Source organism: Triturus cristatus, chromosome 7 (genome assembly GCF_964204655.1).
Source record: "Triturus cristatus chromosome 7, aTriCri1.1, whole genome shotgun sequence".
In the NCBI taxonomy this organism is placed as follows: Eukaryota; Metazoa; Chordata; class Amphibia; order Caudata; family Salamandridae; genus Triturus; species Triturus cristatus.
Window position 1 is genome coordinate 203,637,611 of NC_140590.1, and position 19,019 is coordinate 203,656,629.

General features: G+C 46.3%; 1 protein-coding gene across 3 annotated transcripts in view; it reads right to left on the reverse strand.

Annotated features, from left to right (window-relative positions):
- GRAMD1A (GRAM domain containing 1A) overlaps nt 1–19,019 on the reverse strand; it is a 676,680-nt gene that overhangs the window by 46,344 nt on the left and 611,317 nt on the right. For all 3 annotated transcript variants that reach the window (XM_085616040.1, XM_085616042.1, XM_085616041.1), the window contains exons 13-15: nt 14,630–14,772; nt 13,678–13,781; nt 7,386–7,574 (exon numbers count right to left, since the gene is read on the reverse strand). In XM_085616040.1, the coding sequence (XP_085472166.1) occupies nt 7,386–7,574; nt 13,678–13,781; nt 14,630–14,772 (436 nt within the window). The remainder of the gene's footprint in view (nt 1–7,385; nt 7,575–13,677; nt 13,782–14,629; nt 14,773–19,019) is intronic.

Below are 19,019 nucleotides of genomic sequence, written 5' to 3' on the forward strand. Positions count from 1 at the left end.
CCACGGATCTCAGCTCTGCTGTAGACGTGGATCAGGGTCGGAGAAGTCTGGAAGTCAAGGCTCTGGTCGGGCTCTGCAGTCGGTTCCTCGTAGAATGTGGGCAAAGCAAAGGGTAGTCTCTTGATGGTGCCTGTTTGCACAGGGTAGCCACTCCTTGGCCACAAGGGAGATTCTTCAGTCTTCTTCTTTCGTCGAATGTCGAAGGTCCAGAGTTTCTGTTCAAGTTGCAGGTTCAGGATAATCTAAAGTATTGAGGCCCAACTCCCACTCTTATACTAATCTGGGGGGCTGGGATACCTGCTAGGTCACGCCTTATGGGTGGGACCTGGGAGGGGGTGGTTACACCCACTTCCCTTTGTCCAGTTTCGCGCCAGAGCTGGGGCTGGAGTGCCCCAGCACCGGTTTGAACTGGACTATGCAAGGAACACCTTGTGTGCCCCAGGCATGTCTCATTCCTTTCAGCCCACCCTGCCCCAATACACTAAAGGCTGTCTGGGGAGGTGCTAGCACCTCCCCAAGCAGGAAACCTATTGTCCAGGCCTCCCTGGCTGGGATCACTCCCAGCTGCAGGAGGTCAGACTTGTGTCGTGGCAGCAGCATCCATTTTGTGATGCTGAGGCTTTGGTCAGAGGCTAACAGTGAAGTATGATTTTAACATGTCTTTCCCTCTAGAAGGGGGGAATAATATCCTCATGTCCAGAAATGGTATGGAGGTATTATTCCACAGTGTTAGACACCTTACACGACATGTTTCGATAAAGCCAAACCATAGTTACCATAACCGTCTAAGATTATAAGGCACTTTAAGAGTATATGGTAGGCTATATCATAGAACAGCTATAAGGACTTGGTTCCGAAAGCTGCAGACAGGCTCAGCTCATGCTAGAGCACCATCTCACATGTTACCAAGCACTCTGCCTCCAGGATTGTTAAGGCCTGCCATAGGAGTGACTGATAGGTACACATGTGTCTATATGTAAGTTAGGTATAGGAATACTACACCTAAGCAAGGGGTGATTACACGACCTTGCCCCAGCTGAGTGATCAGCCAGTTGTGTCAAAATGGAAGGCCAGGCCAGGGGTGGCATAATACATGCTGCAGCCCCTGGTAGGCCTAGGGTACACCTATGCCCTGGGTACCTAGGGTACACTGTACAGGGTCCAATAAGGTGATCCTTACCAATTGTGTATGTACCTAGGGTACATGGAGTCCATTTTAAGGAGAGAGCAGACAGCCTGAGACCCTGAATGGCAGGATCTCAGGCCAACTAAGTCGAAAAACCAGCTAGACACTAGGCAAAAAGTTGGGGGTAACCATAGTCAGATATCCACCTTCCTACATCTAGGCAGTAAACAAAATGGATAATTTGAAGAACCCATTTGTCTGTTGTTATTGACTGCCACTTTGTTAGAAATTGTGACAGTCTTCCCCCTACAGGTGTTAAGTGGTCGGGGTGAACTATGGGCAAGTCACTTTTTTGTATCGGATGGCAAGGTACGTGTATTGGAACCTCTACCTTTGCCCTTGCCGTTGTTTCCTCTGTAATTGCCACGATAGAAACCCTTGGAACCTGAGATCTGAGGAAGTAGTTTTAGATCCTGCTCGATAAAAGGAGCGACAAAAGGAACCACGTCCTTGTGGAGACTGAAGTGCTCCCATGGATGTAGCCACTTCAGTATCCTTCTTCATTTTATCCAATGAAGTGTCTACCACCGGCCCAAAAAGGTGTTCCTTGCCAAAGGGTGTGTTTAGCATAGAAGTTTGAACCTCCGGTTTAAACCCGGATATGTGCAGCCAGGCGTGTCCTCTTAAAAGAACACCGCTCTGGCAGATGTATCAGCAGCTTCTAGGGAGCATCTAATTTGGTTGTTAGAAATTAACTGCCCTCACGAACCAGGTCTTGCACTTTTGATTTGGGTTCTTGAGGGAGAAACTGAATGAGTTGCTCCATTTCATCCCAGTGTGCACGGTCATAGCATGCTAGCAACACCTGTGTATTGGAAATGCGCCAGAAGTTAGCAGCCTCGGAGGCTATCCTTTTCCCTGAAGCATCAAGGAGTTTAGACTCTTTATCTGGTGGTGGTGCGTCTCCAGTAGTCTGGGAGTTTGCCCTTTTCCGTGCATTAGAAACTACTAGTGAATCTAATGGTAGTTGACCTTTTATGTAGACTGGATCTGATGGGGCAGGCTTGTATTTTTTTTAGCTACCCTCGGGGTAATGATACGTGCTCTAACAGGATCCTTAAAAATTTCGTCTATATGTCTGGTCATGCCTTTCAACATGGGCAACATGTGTGTAGACTTGTGTGTTTTGTAGAGTCTCGAAAAGAAAATCCTCTTCAAGGGATTCTCTGTGTAGTGGGACTCCATGGTAAGTAGCAGCCCTACTTAACTCGACAAATCCTACACCGTCATCTGGTGTAGAGGGTTTGGTAGGATAATGTCTGGGTCAATATAAGTGGGAGAATCAGTATTATAATCACCCCACACATCTCAAGGCTGATCGTCATCATTATTATCCCCGTCCCCATCACCCTGATTGTAAGGTGTGTGTGGTCAGGCGAAGTTGGCACAGGTACAGTCTGGGGAAAAGAAGATGAAGGAAGAGGAAGAGGGGAAGGATTTGTCCCAACAGTTCTCTTCTTCAATGGTATGTGGTATTCCTCTTCTGTAGCAGCACCTCTTTTTAAAGTCACTTTAGTGGTGATATGTCCAATCTTTGGCGGTATAACCAGGATTTTTTGTTTCAGATCAGGTTTGTCGATTGGATCACCGAAAACATGTTTTTTTGGTGACTTTAGCATCCCCGCGTGTTTCGGCGCCGATGGTTTCTTGGCTGGGGTTTTCGGATCCGAAGTTTGTTTTGGTGCCGACAACGGATGTTCGGTGCCAGACTTTTACTTCTGCTCCGGAGTCTTTGGCTCGGTGCCCGATATGGAATGGGGCTTTTCAGAGCCGAAAAGGATTTTTAGTATGCTTCGATGCCGAGCCTAAAGACGGGGCTTCGGAAGCTTGTTCTGGGCACCTACTAGGGCCTAAGGGCACAGGTTGGTGCGGAGCCTTTTTCTTCAATGGAAGTGGAAGGTGGGGCGAGGTAGGGGCTGTACTCACGGTACGTTGTCCCTGCGGGATCTCTTCATCCTCATCGGAGCTATCTTCGGAAACAAAGAGGACTTCCTGTTCCTCATCGGCACCGGTGGGCTCGTCGCCTTCCTCCTCGTCCGATTGAGGTCCCGAATGGAGCCTGCTTATTGTCTCTGCATGTCACGTCGTCGGGCCCGACGATCTAGAAGAGTCTTTTTTGGAGCGGAAAGCTCAGCACGCGTTGCAGTGGTCTTCTCTGTGGTCGGCTGACAAACACAAATTGCACACCTTGTGCGAGTCGGTGTGCGGGTATTTCGCGTGGCACAGAGGACAGAACTTGAAAGGAGTTTGTTCCATTGACTGCAAGTCGAACCAGGGGCTAGGCCCGACGGCCTACCACGAGCTCTCCGATTGAAATTTTCTTTAGGAATCACAATCCGCGAAGAAAGGTGAACGCGAACTGAAACAATACCGTCGAGTGTAAATATGATACGCGCCGAGAATGACCAAAGGATCGATGTCGAACCGGAGTGCAGCGAGTTACATCCGAACCGGACGGCGGAAAAAAACAATCTGAAGATGGAGTCGATGGCCATGCACACTATAACCTAAGGGAGGAGTCCCCTACCTCGTGACTAGGGAAAACTTCTTCCAGAAAAACAAGTGCAAACATCCGGACCCAACACTAGAGGCGATCTTATGCAAAGCATTAGATCTACAGCTCACATGCCTCGAACGCTTATTTCTAACAATATAGTACACAAGTGCTCTCTTCATATCCAGAGTGCGAAGGGCCTCTTCAGCTACAGACTCTCACTGTGGAAAAGGCAGGCAACTCAATGGTCTGATTCATGTGGAAAGGTAAAACAATGTTGTGCAGACATTTGAGGTTTGTATGAAGAACTACCCTATCTTTGTAAAACTGGCTAAATGGTTCTTGGACTGTAGTAGCTTGGAGCTCATTAACGTTTCTGAGGGGGGCGATTGTGATTAAGAATGCCACCATTGATGAGAAGAACTTTAACTGGCATGAGTATAGGGGTTCAAAAATTGGACCCATGATTTACGTGAGAACTACATAGAGGTTGCAGATAGGAGCTGAACGTGTCTTTGGGGGCATTAACCTCATTAGTCCCTCCATGAAGGCTTTAATGAATACATTCTAAACAGGGAAGAGTGTTATCTCTTTACATGTACCGGAGAAGTTCCCACTTGCATACTTGTTGATGCATCCTGCTGATCAAGTCTGCAAAGTTGTTCTCCAATCCAGGCAAATGCTCCACACGAACAGGTGAATGTTGGCAGTTTACCCAGTTACAAATCAACTGAGTTAGCGTAGAAAGCTGGGGAGACTGAGACCTGCCTTGCTTCTGGATGTAGAACATGCTTGTCCTGTTGCCTGTCTTTATCAGTACTCTTTTACCCTACAAAAGTGGGAGGAATGCTTTCAGTGAAGGTCTGATGCTTTGAATCTCCAGGTAGTTTAAGTGGTGCCCCTAGTGTGAGGGGTATAGTCGCCTTTGACAGCCATGTTGCGGAGGTGAGCTCCCTGCCCCTCGAGAGAGGCATCTGCTGTTATAGTCACCTAAAAAAGGGCCCGACGATCAATATTGTTGTTGTACCTCCAAATCTTAGAGTTCTGGGCCTTGGCTATTACCCAGTGCCCTCCCACTTAAGTTAACTGCCTTGAGGGGCATTCTTGTACCATGAACATGTACAACCTGAAGTCTGGTACAATTACTATGCAGGAGTTTTGGAATGCCATCCTTCTATTTTGATTAGGTTATGCTTTGCCTGCTACCGCATTTAGGTAGGGCTGAAGATGCAACTTTTTTCTCACTGATGGTGAAACATAGGCTGTGAAGTAGAGGCACTGCTGTTTGAGAATGCGCTAATAATTGTCGTTTTCTGCTACTTTTGATTAGCCAATCGGTTAATTATGAAAAGATGTGTATGGCTTTCCGACTCAGGTGTGTTGCCATCACCGCTAGGCACTTTGTAAATACCTTGGGTACTGTGGCGACTCTGAGAGGTGATACCGGGAACTGATAAGTTTATATTAAAGAATGAGTCTTTCAGATCCACTACTGATATAAAGTCGTCTTGTAACAGCAGTGGAGTGACATTATGAGTGTGTTGGGAGTGGATGAATCTGTTCAATGGCTGGAGGTAGAGGACCAGCATGATAACTCAGCCCTTTACAGGACCTAAAAATAATATACCTCCAAACCTTGTTGGTGTGCAGGACTGGTTCTATAGCGCCACACATCTTCCTCCATAATCAAATGGAAGGTTCAAGAGGTGCTGTTGCACCTCAGGTTTAAATCTTGACATTCTAAATCAGGCATGCCTAAGAAGGAAGATGCTGTTAATACGCCTCAAATTTGTATACTGTTGGCATTGCTGATTGTTTCCTCTCAGCAATCAACTCCGGGCCTCTTTTACAATGGGCTTCTGTCAGGTTCTTTTAAGTCCTCCTCCTCCTCCCAGTGGTATTTGGCATACCTGGAGAGGTTGCCCATTGAATAAGGGATGTACCAAGCTGCGCCAAGCGTTACCCTCTTTCCTGCACCTTCAATCTGCATGGACTCCTTGTCCGGCAGACGGACATTTCTAGTGGCCTGTGCAGAAGTCCTTTTACAGGCAGTGTGCACAACTAAAGAATCAGGCACAATATGCAGAGCTTTAATTGATGGCATTGTGCAGTCCTATGTATTATTACATGGTATGCAGTAGTGTCGTCCAGTCGGGACGATGTGGCAGGGTAGTGCTCACGATCTTGGTCGTCCTGGGGATCTACCAGTCTTCGCAAGGATCATCCCCATCCCGGGACCTAAAAGACTGCTCATAAGGGTCCTGTGGGCACCATCGACTGCCTGCTTATGAGTCAATGATGTGTGTTGTGTATGGGAGTACTGGTAGTGTTGGTTTGAGGAGGATGAGGTGTGTGGGGGAAGTGGTGGGAATAGGGCAGGTCTGGTGGTGCAATCCCTTACTCTTTTATGACTTGGTGTGAAAGGGTCGATATCTGGTTCTCCCTCAAAGGCTAGTCAGCAATTTTTGGGGGATCTGGATGAGTCCTAGGGTTGGAGGCTTTCTAAGTATTGTATCTTTGCCTGGGTGGATAAAGAGCTTTTTCTTTGCATCTGGGAGTTCTGTCTTCAGCATTGAGAGAGGGGTTTTGGTACCGGCTGTGGGGTTCTTTTAGCGTCTATGTCAGATTCAAGTGTGGCTTTTGGAATCCTCAAGCCGATGTGGTGACTGATGCAAAGTGCAGTTTTTCTGCGTCTGTGCTGAGAAGGCATGAAACCATGGCATCATAGGATGGGATTTTGGCAAGCATTGACCCAGCCTCTTGACTCTCAGCTGCCTGGGCTGGAGGAGCAGAAACCAACCAGCTTGACGTCAGACTCATGAGGAGTGTTGCTCTGCCTCCGTCAATGTGCATTTTAGGGTTCAGTAGGACCGCAGAAGATAGGCATGGCCGTCTTCAGCCCAGATGCTGGTGGGTGTTGCACTGCAGGTATGAGAACTTTACCCTCCTCCTTCGCATCAGAGCCCTCGGAGAAGATGCCCTCCAGAATTCTTTAGTATCAAGCTTCCAGAATGTCAGTCCGGCTTCTTTTTCTTTGGCACCTGGCATGTGTTCAGCAATCCTCTTTTTGCATTTCATAGGATTCCTACCTTCTTTTCCTCTAGAACTCTTGTGTTTTTGCAGTGGAAGGTGAGGTGGGCTTCTCAAAAAGTCTCCAGGTGTTCTGGGAGGAAGCAGAGGTTATAAGCCTGGTGATGGCCGCCCCAGGGATATTTTGCATTTCACCTTGGGTAGAAGTTTAAAGTGCATTCTATAATGGTGTCCAAGGAGCAAAGAAAAGATGGTGACTCAAGGCTGAAATTGCTTTGAAGTGCCTTAACCGATGACTGTCAGATTCAAAGTCCAGGAATTACAAGTGAGAGCTGTTTTCATCACAGGGTTTGAAAGGGAAGTTGCTGGAACCAAGAAGATGATCTGGTGCATATTAACGGGTCAACATGAGAGCAGTGTTACGATGGAAGCAACAACAAAAGATATGTGGGGTGCATTGTAGACCAGGGGTGGAGTCAAAACAGGTCTTATGACTCGAATTTCTTTGTAGAAAAATAAGTTGCAAATGTCCGGGCCCAACATTAGATGGCAGAGGTATGCACAGTATGTTTATCTGTAGCCACAAATGCTTTGAATGTGTGTGTGTGTATAACAAATACATATACCCACACACATACATACATACAGGATTAAAACGAGGGAAATATGTCCTACTTGATACTCTGAGGTTCCTGCCCCCTTTCTTCTCATCGGGCATTGCAGTGATGGGACTGTGCAAGTCGATGTGTGGGGCTTTCCAGCTCAGGGTGCGCTTCCTGCGTCGGATAGAGGACAGCAAGCCATGCTTCTCCTTCCCACATGCCTCTTCCAGCCAGTGCTTCTCAGCTTTGGACAGCTCATTCTCTATGAGAGGTAAGGGAGTGGAGCGAAGGCAACGCAAGGGGAGAGGCAAGGGCAAAAGGGACAAGAGAAGGGCAGAGAGAAAGAGAGGAGGACAGCGAGGTACAGGGACCAGAGAAGGTGAATGTAGATGGTAAGTAATATAAAAAAGGCAGGAAACAAAAATCAAAGAATGGATTTAGAAAACACCAATATCCCCTTCATTCGCCACAATTTCCCTTTTGGTAGCTTCCTTTCTACTACCCACATCAGTATGGTTTCACCTTCCCTTTCAGTGCTGTAGGTTTTAAGACACCAATCGCACCCTACCTCCAAGAGCCAAAGCGATGTTTCTTTTAGCCTGCCACCCCAACTTCATCATTTCAAACTCCCACAGTCACCACCATTTTCACTCTGCTAGAATTGTCCACTATTTGTCCGCCTCCAAACGTCCTCACGCAAGAAGCAGAGCAGTTACCCTACTACTCTTAATAGAGTTGACAACAGAGTTTCAAATCGCATTCCCTAAATCCTCACATATCCCAATCTCTACATGTCATATTGCACCTTAAATTGCTTATCACACTACAGGTATTTGTTCAGCAGGTCTGCCTGATTTGCGCAGCCCCTCCCCCACACCTCCATGTCTTCAGATACTCTCCAGTTCAATATTTTAGATTGTTTTGCCAATATATGTTCAGGTTTGCTTCCGCAAAGCTTTGCAGATTTGCACACTGCTCTTTTTCACAGGTCAGTGTTAGGAAAGGATTAGGTTTCTTACCCCGTAAGCATCTGTTCATAGTGTGTAGTGCTGTAGAGTCACATCCCCTGTCATTCAGTATTGGACACAGAGGTTTGCAAGTTGTGTTTGTTTAACAAAGTCTTTTGAGTCACAAAGTATATAGTAACTCCTCTCTTAGCTGGCATAGCCACAGGCTCCATATTAGATTGTTTTTCGCACAGTGGGGGAGAGTAGCATGGAGTGGTGAGCAGACACAACGCAGTACATATGTGTAGTGTGAAAGGAGCTTAACTAGTAAAGAGAAGAGAACTGTGATCAGAGCCACACCAGGGGGAGAATGGGCACATGTGAATGTACAGCAATACACACTAGTAACAGATCCTTACAGGTTTAGTAACATTTTCTGTCCATAGCTCGTGTTGGTGCAGATACACATGCTCTGCATGGACTGTTAATTTGGGAAAAAGGGGGTGGTGATGGACAGAGTTTCTGAATGATGCAGAATACTCTTACCAAGTCAAGAGATCATGGTTTTAATCCATCACCGTTTTTTAGCTCACTGCACCATCCCAGCTCAAAACCTGGCTACATGCAAATTAGTCTGTACCTGTCCCAGTGCATGATGGGAACAGGGCAAACCAAACTACCAAGCCAATTCTTATACTGGGAAGGAAACAAGCTTCCGGGGACCGGTTTCTGGCATCACAGCCTTCGTCGGCCCGGCTTGCCTGAATCCTGATGGTGCAATGAGCAAGGGACTCACGTCTGAGCATACCCTCCCACACTGAGTGTGGATAAAATCGATTTGGGAAAAAGGGGGTGGTGATGGACAGAGTTTCTGAATGATGCAGAATACTCTTACCAAGTCAAGAGATCATGGTTTTAATCCATCACCGTTTTTTTTTTTTTTTTTTTTTTAGCTCACTGCACCATCCCAGCTCAAAACCTGGCTACATGCAAATTAGTCTGTACCTGTCCCAGTGCATGATGGGAACAGGGCAAACCAAACTACCAAGCCAATTCTTATACTGGGAAGGAAACAAGCTTCCGGGGACCGGTTTCTGGCATCACAGCCTTCGTCGGCCCGGCTTGCCTGAATCCTGATGGTGCAATGAGCAAGGGACTCACGTCTGAGCATACCCTCCCACACTGAGTGTGGATAAAATCGATTTGGGAAAAAGGGGGTGGTGATGGACAGAGTTTCTGAATGATGCAGAATACTCTTACCAAGTCAAGAGATCATGGTTTTAATCCATCACCGTTTTTTAGCTCACTGCACCATCCCAGCTCAAAACCTGGCTACATGCAAATTAGTCTGTACCTGTCCCAGTGCATGATGGGAACAGGGCAAACCAAACTACCAAGCCAATTCTTATACTGGGAAGGAAACAAGCTTCCGGGGACCGGTTTCTGGCATCACAGCCTTCGTCGGCCCGGCTTGCCTGAATCCTGATGGTGCAATGAGCAAGGGACTCACGTCTGAGCATACCCTCCCACACTGAGTGTGGATAAAATCGATTTGGGAAAAAGGGGGTGGTGATGGACAGAGTTTCTGAATGATGCAGAATACTCTTACCAAGTCAAGAGGTCATGGTTTTAATCCATCACCGTTTTTTAGCTCACTGCACCATCCCAGCTCAAAACCTGGCTACATGCAAATTAGTCTGTACCTGTCCCAGTGCATGATGGGAACAGGGCAAACCAAACTACCAAGCCAATTCTTATACTGGGAAGGAAACAAGCTTCCGGGGACCGGTTTCTGGCATCACAGCCTTCGTCAGCCCGGCTTGCCTGAATCCTGATGGTGCAATGAGCAAGGGACTCACGTCTGAGCATACCCTCCCACACTGAGTGTGGATAAAATCGATTTGGGAAAAAGGGGGTGGTGATGGACAGAGTTTCTGAATGATGCAGAATACTCTTACCAAGTCAAGAGATCATGGTTTTAATCCATCACCGTTTTTTAGCTCACTGCACCATCCCAGCTCAAAACCTGGCTACATGCAAATTAGTCTGTACCTGTCCCAGTGCATGATGGGAACAGGGCAAACCAAACTACCAAGCCAATTCTGGACTGTTATGCAGTGCCCTTCTAGAAATTGTGGCTAGCGTTTGGATGATGCAGATCTCTGAAATAAGGTCTTTAAAACAGTCTGCTGACTATAGCCCGTTTTCTAATGAAGATGTCCGCATGGCAGTGTTTGGTCAACGTGTGCCAGGTTGACCAAGTGGCTGCATTATGGAGCTCAGCCAGGAGAATGTTTCACAGGAAGGCCATAGCTGCTACCTTTCTCAATGTAGAGTGTGCCCTGGGTATCACATGGAGTACTCTTTTGGCCTTGTGATAGCAGTTTTGGATATGGGTTGAGCCTAGGGAGGTTTTGTGAAGGCTACAAAGAGTTGGTGTAGACATGTGGAAGGGGTTGGTCCTGTCAATGTAATACACGAGGGTGCATTTCACATCCAGGGGGCTCGCTCTGTACAGAGTCTGGTTAGGGAAGAAAGATTGGGAGTTCAATTGTCTGGATAGCTGGAAACGGCCTTGGGTAGGAACCTAGGTCCTGATTTAGATCATGGCAGATGGGTTACTCCGTCACTAAAGTGGCGGATATCCTGCCCACTGAAATATAAAATCCCATAGGATATATTGGGATTTATATTTCGGCGAACAGGATATCTGTCACTTTTGTGAAGGAGTAACCAGTCCACCAAGATTTAAATCAGACCCTTAGGGTTGGATCTCAGCACTACCCTCTCCTCATGAACCTGAATGAAAGGTTGCTGTAATGTGAGTGCTTGCAAGTCACTAATGTGTCTGAGATACTTTATTACTGCAACAAGAAAAGTACATTTACGTAAGAGGTACTGGAGAAGGCAAGAGTAGAAGGGTTAAACGAGCATTTGCAAAGCAATAGGTCTCGCATTTGCGAGAGTTTGAGCTAATGGCATTGTAAATGACAATGCCTTATATTTGTGTTTTGAGAACCTGCAAGCGGTGCGTTAGCACACATTTTGTACTTGTGTATCTTTCTTACGAGACGCAAGGCTGCCAGTAAAAGACGCTCAGTTACTGCCAGCCTTGCTTCTCGTAAGCAAGGACGATAAGTACAAAGTGCATGTTTATGCACCGCTTGCAGGTTTTCAAAACACATAAATAGAAAGCAGTGTCATTTACAATGCCAATAGCTCAAAGTCTCACAACTGCGAGACCCATTGCATTGCAACTGCTAGTTGAGCCGTAGGAAGGCAGGGACTGTGATGCTAGGCTGTGTCTTTCAGAAGCAGGAGGGAGGAGGAGGCAGCTGCAGCCAAAACAGACCTTGGTCTTTGAACACAGCAAATATGGCAAGATTTACAGCCCTGTTTACAACACAGCTCTGTAAAGCACAAGCACTGGTCTCCAGTGCTCTAACTTAAAGAAATAGTGCTCACAAGCTTTGAATAACAACACATGTAACAGGGGAGGTCCTTGAAAATGGGGGGGGGGAGCATTTAAAGCCCACATCCTGAATACAGCATGTCTCACAGACACAGCGCAAGCCCTGCCTAGGCGAGACCTAAAAAGGTGTCAAATGAGTCTGGCGAGGACTATGTTGAAATTCCACACTGGGCAAAAAGAACCTTCGGGGAAATTACCCTTTTGAGAACCTCCAGAAAGGCCTCACCACTGGTATGCGGAAGAGAGCAGTGTTCCCTAGATTGCATGAAAGCTGCTAAAGAAGTGAAGTGAAGCCATATGGAAGTATAGGCTATGCCAGACTTCCAGAGATAGTGTAAATAGGTTTCGAAGGAATGCAGTAGCAGATGAATCTCTTCCACTTGGCTGTGTAACATGACTGTGCAACTGGTTTGCGGGACTCTTGCAAGATGTCCAGGCTTTTTTGATGGAGACACAGGTAACCCAACTCTAGCACCTCAGGTCCCAGATTGCTAGATTGAGTCGCTTGGGGACAAGAGGTCTGATCTGGTCTTGGTTCCTGGTGAGAAGGTCTGAACTTTTGGGGAGCTTCTCAGAGGGCCTGATCGATATTTCAGGTGCTGAATACTAGCGTTCTCTGGTCCAGGTGGGGGCTATGAGGATGAAAGTCTGACATTTTCCTCACTACAAATGAATAGAGTAGGAAGGGTGGAAAGCAAATATCCCTTACCAGTTAAACTATAGTACATTGCCCAGGGACTATGGGTATGGGTACCTGGATGTGAAACTTGAGTATTTTGTGTTTTCAATGGTGGTGAAGAGATCTCTTTGAGACCCAGAGCTGGAAGAAGCTGAAGATTGCTTGTGGGTAGAGTTTCAACTCATGGACTTGTTGGTGCATCCTGCAGAGCAAGTTCACAAGATCGTTGTCCACCCTTGGAAGTTACCCCGCCATGAGGTGAAGGTGGGGATGGAGTGCCACCCTGCTTTTGTAGGTATTACATGGTGGCCATGTTGTCAGTCCTGACAAGTTCCACTTTGCCCGACTGAGTGGAAGGAAGGCTTTGAGTTTGAGATGGATTGCTAGGGGCTCTAAGTAGTTAATGTGGTGCACTTGCTGATGTGGGGGCCACAATCCTTGTAATGTAGTCAGATTGAGATGTGCCCTAGAGCTGGCGAGATGCGTCCATAGCAATGGTTACTTGCAGCATGGGGTCTAGGAAAGGCCTGTCTGCAAACAGGCTGCTGCCGTTTCACCACTTCAGAGAGTGATGTGTGCTGCCCGTTACCAACACTATATCCTCCATTAGAAACTGTGCTTGTGAACATTGTGAAAAGAGGCACTTTTATAATGGGTGCAAGTGCAGCCGGACTTGGGACACTATGGCAATCCCATCATGCCAAAAAGACGCATAACAGTTCTAACTGTTAATTACCAATTTGAGTGACAAAGAGGCACTAGTTCCTGAAAAGACGAAATCCTTTGTGGACTGGGATGGCCTTTACCTGTGACTGTGTTTAATGTTATCGTTGTAGCTGCAAGAGTAGGCGGTGGGATTTGAGGCATTGATGGTGAATGTGAGGCTGTGAGATGGCAGGAGTATGCAAAGCTTGTGATCTACAGCTCACATGCCTCGAACAGAAGTATTTCCCACATCTCATGTATATTTGTAAATTGATGCATAGTATTGAGTAGTGTGTGTATACTAAATGTACTCTTCCTTTTTATACAGAAAAGTACAGACAGGACAATCAATTATTGAGTGTTACTTCTGCGTACCTGCAAATGGCGATTACTAGTCCACACAAACTCCCTTGAGCAAGCCTTAGACTGCTCTGAAACGCTACCCTCTGAGAGTTGAGCGCTCAAAGAGAGCGTGAACGACAAATGTAGACCCATTATTTGTGCAGGCTTCACAACTAATGCCTTGTTTTCCAACACTCATATTATGACCTCTACTACATACCCAGGTGGTGGAAGTAGTCCTCAATGCCACTCCAGGTGTTCTTCTCAATTAGGGCCTTCACCAGGTTCCAAGGCTGTTTCCTATAGCGGATCTCGGAAGACACTCTAAGGAAAGCAAATTCACACAATGTCAGAAACCACAGAATCAAGTGGTTAATTCACACCAATGGGTGAAAATGTAAAGACTGGCACTTTCCAGCACTCCACCACACCAGACTCACTAAAGATGCACCAGGGCTGGATGAGGCATGATAACTTCACTATCAGTCATGTGGAGACGTGAACACTTCAGTCAGGTACCAAGGAGTGACTGGACAAAAACCCAAACTCCTGTCTACCCACCTGCATGTGCTGGAGTAGTAGTCTATGATTAAAAGGGTAGAAGGATGATCCCTTCAATGGGGTTAACCATACTGATGCTTGTCAAAGATCACGTAAGCGAACACTGTCAGGCTGTATATCTGATATGGATTGCTTTAGTTTATTTCTTGCTTACATCATACCCAGCTAATCCAGGAAGAAGTCTTACAAAGCGTTTAGAAGAGTGGGCTGAGGAAACAGGTGGTAGGATATACTTCGGGTGGGTAATGAAAAACATTATCAGTCTTAGCCTTCTCCGGTAGGTGGAGTCTGGACTAAACCGAAGAAATGTTCAGATTGTCTTTGGTCATTTGCGGAGGGTCAATGAGGTCTATTATGGCATAGCTCCAATGTGTTTAACTGATTCTTCAGGAGATGAAAAATTGTTTCCAGGGATTATTTTTTATCGGGCCACTTAGATGACAAACCAGTGTGGAAGGAGAGGGGTGCATTGCAATGGGGGAGACCAAGAAGAGACTTGTAATAGGAAGATGATGGGGCACAAAATAAATGGGGTAACAGTACAGAGGACATATTTCCATAGTGAACAATAAAGGAGCAGTGTCACTGGTATCGAAAGTGAAAGGACATACCTGAGTCGGGCCTTGTTCTTAGCGACGCTGGTGATGCAGTAGCGGTGCGCTGTGTAGAAATAGTCCTGGTACGGGATACCATGTGTTACCACCTCAGAGTCCATTACAAATCCTGGGCTCTTTTGACTTGATTTATAAAGTGTCTGCACAGAGGAAGAAAAGAACAGAGATGAAGAAGCTGGGCAAATTACAGAAAGAGGGTCCAAGAATAGAAGGAAAGAAATGAGAAAAGAAAGAGCACAAGGAGGAGAAGACAAAATAATAACAAGTGGATTGAGGGGCAATGGAGCAAGGCAATGGAAAGTAAGAGCAGAATGAAGACTAAGCGGGAAGGCAAAAAGGAAGCAAAATCGAGAACAGCAGAAGGAAAGACATAAGGAAACAAAATGGAAGGGTGGAGGAAAAGAGAAATGTTGTGAAGAAAGATGGTGGTGTGCAAGAAAGAAGAAAAAAAACCAAAGGAATTAGCCCCTCAAGTGTGGGTGTCGGCACTATCATCACAGTGTGTCATTGGCCGACATTGGGGAGGTATATAAAGGGTCCTCTGGTATTATTTTTAGGTCGGGTTGCTGGAAAAGAAATTTCCTAGCAGCCCAAGTGTTTTTTTATTTTTTTACTGTAATGACGATCGGCGTGCTGACGTTATTATAGTAAAAGTAAAAGTAAAACGAGCTACTGAATCAGTGCTCAGGGGCATATCTCAGCCCCTGAGAACTGATTCTCTTGGGGGAGGTACCACTGGATAGGGAAGAATTTTCACTTCCCTTTCCAATGGTACCCTGCCCAGTGGATCCGTGCTAGGGGATCACCACAGGAGAGTGATCCCAAAGTAGGGATCCATCCACTAGGCACCCGCGATATGAAATTTAATTATTTCAGCCTCACCCCAATAGGTGGGCAGACAGTCGCTGTGCCCCCTGGGCAGCAGATGGGGGAATTACCTACTAGACACCAGGGTCATTAAACAAAATAGGGGACCATTCCCCCACCACTGAAACAAATATGGTGACAGTCTTCCTGCTCCGCTGGAGGGCAGATGGGGGTGATTGTCCCCAATCTGCAACCCCAGGAGGGCAGAAAGTCTACTAGCCACCAAAAAATGTATATATATTTTTTATAAATGAGTGGGGCTTCCCATCCATGGACATGGCTATGCCCTAACCCAAACAAGAGGACACACAGTATTTCTGCCCCCTGGGGGGCTGATGGGCTTAGTACCCCCAATCTGCCCCCACAATAAACACTAGGGTATAATATAAAAATAAATATAGGGGTGGGGGACTGCCCCCTATGGGCATAGCCATGACCAACCCCCCCCCCAAATAATATGGAGACAATATTTCTGTCCCCCCACCCTCCCCCTGGAAGGCAGATGGGGTGATTACCTGCAATCTACCCCCCAGGAGGCATAAAGCCCACTAGACACCAGGGGGGGATATAGGGATGGGGGCTGCTTACTGTGGGCATGGCCATGCTCCCACCACAAAAGAGCTTAGATAGTCTCTCACCCCCTCAGAAGCAGATTTTGGAAATAACCCTAATCTGAGAAAGCCCACTAGACACTACAATTCATGTCGTTTTTTTGGGAATGGGTCCATACTGTCCCGGCTGCCCAATAAAATCCCTCCTTGCCCCCCAGGGAGTGTATAAGGGTTTTGTCCCCAAAGGACAGATTACCCATTAAACGCCAGGCATTACAAAACGCAGCCAAAACAAACAAGAGGAGGGTGCACCCTACCCTGCCATCAAGCCATATCCCCTCCCCAGAAGCATCAATCGTGTCTTTCTGCCGCCCCCCCGCCTCTCCCGCCGGGGGACAGGTAGGAGCTTTGTCCGAATTTGTGAGATTGTCCCAAACATGGGCTGGGAAGGGGGGGGTTAATAGAAACTCCACTTGACACCTGGAAATCCGCCTTTGGGACAAAAAGTGGTGTGGTGTTGCATGCTTGCATTGGCCACACCCCCAAAAAAGAGAACAAACCATCCCCGGGCCCCCGGCAAACATGAGGTTTGCCCCTGGGGCCAGAATGCCCACTGTATGGCGGGAATATATTTTTCTCATATAATAATGGGGTAGTACTGCCCCATCCTAACACATTCTCCACCCCCACCCCTAAACTCTTAACTGTCTTTCTGCTCCCCTGTGCACTAAGAAAACCCATCCCAATGGCAAACGAGAGGACATTTGATTCCTTTGAGTGCTGTTTTTACATATGGGCCAGGAGAATGTGGCTACATCCCAATATCATCCCACTTGCAATGGTGAATGGCTGCCCTTGTTGGGCTTGGGTTGGCTGCCACCTGGAAGAACATACCAGACCGAGACAGTTAAAAAATAAAACTAGTGGATCTCCTAACATTTTCCTACCCACAATGCCATGCAAACTTTGACTAAAAACACACACTTTACTCACATGTCTGTGAGGAAAACTTCTGGATTCTGTGGGGGGCGGGGCATTAATATTCTACCACCCAGCATTTCTTCAAGTCTGCCGATACCAATGGTACCTTACTTGTGTGGGTAGGCCTAGAGAACTTCACACAAAAGGCCCTAAAACACTACAGGGAGAGATGGTAGCTGCGGGATTTGATGCTGTGCTGAGCTGCCATTCACAGAAACCTACCAATCACAGACATTTTTGAAAACTAGACACCCAGAGGGTTCCATTGTAGTGTCTCTTGCGTGCATCCCCTGAGGCTTTCTTACCCACAATGCCCTGCAAACCTCAACTTTTACCGAAATTACACATTTTCCATACATATTAGTGATGAAAGCTTCCGGAATTTGCAGGAATACACAAAATTCCTACAACCCAGTGTTACCACACGTGCTGCTAAAACCTTGTCGTATGACTGCGCCTATTGCCAGGACCAGATCAAATCAAGGTCACTGGTCCGGTTTCTTTATTTGAACAGTTAATTTCTTTGGGAAAAAACTCGAGGGTTCTACACATATCCCCCCCTTGCTGAATTTCGAATTGTGTCTACTTTTCAGAAATCTATAGCTTTCCTGATCACACATGGGTTTCACACTGGTTTCCATCACAAGCTGGAAGTAGGTTGAGACCACAAAAAATAAGAAAAATGGGCTACCTCTCTGAAAAATGCCAAACCTGTGGTAAAAAATTTGGTTTCTCAATTCAGCTCTACATGTTCCCGAAATCTAACCGTTCGTGAATGCCATTTTCAGGAAAGAAAAAAAACAGACACTTCTATCCAGAGAACTTATTTCATTTTTTACCCCCCAAAAACTCAAAATTAGCTATATTTTACCTTATTTTCTCTGTCCCCTTCAGAGGAGTCCACAGCCCTGGTTACCTTTAAAATCCCCAGGATGTTGGGAAAAAGGAAGCACGTTTTGCATGAATACCTTATGTTGAAAATAGCTATTGAGCCCTAAGTGCAAGCTACTCCAAATAGCCAAAAAAGGACAGGGTGTGGGGTGTGGGGGGATTTACGGTCCAGCGTGAAGAGGTGGGAACAAGTATGCATACAAGCAGGGAAGGTCAGGAACAAAAGGTAAGAGAACAAAAAACGTGGCTAAAGCCAATTGGTCTCACCTTTTCAAAAACGAAAAACGACCTTTTGGGTTTAGCTTTGTTTGTATTCTTTTGTAGATGCGAATGCTTCACAACATCAACAAAAAGTTTGTTTTATTTAAAGTAGGTTTATTGATATCAATGCCCACGGTGTTTGACTCGGGGGGGGGGGGGGGCAGAGAAACTAGCAAGGTAGTCTATAAGAGCACATGCATCATTATGCATGCACACTTGTCTTACGGAGGCCCTCAGAGTTATGGGTCATACGTGTGCATGTGTCATCACGCATGTACATATGTCCTGATGAAGCGGTCATTTAATTTTTTTAATTTTTATTTAGGATTTCAAGATGGCAGACATTCATCTGGGTTCAGTACATAAAAAAAGAAAAAAATGACAGAAAAATCAGTTACAGAAAGGACTGGCCCTGAAGCAAACTGCAAACTGACGTGGTAGAATGTGGGAAATCAAATGGGGGGAGGAGGAGAATTGTGGAGAGTAGAGTGGAGGTTGAGGAAGGAAGAGGGATGCAGTTCACAGTGGAGAGGGAAAGAGCAAGAAGCCACATGCACTCCCACAGAGTGATGATACAAAGATAAACTTAGTTTCCTGAATGTAAGCAGAGGGAGGAAACAAGTCAGTCATTACATCAGAACATGGCAAAGAAGAAATGCTCCAAAGACAACGAATAGAGAGGGAAGCCTTCAAATAAGAAGCAGGGAAATGACTTGCACAAGAAGGCCTTCCAATCAAGAGCAAGGGGCTGACAAAAAGAGCACGGTATGCATGCATATTTTAATGTATTTACAACAATAGGTCTTTGACAGCTAACAGCTAAATTTGTCTGTGAG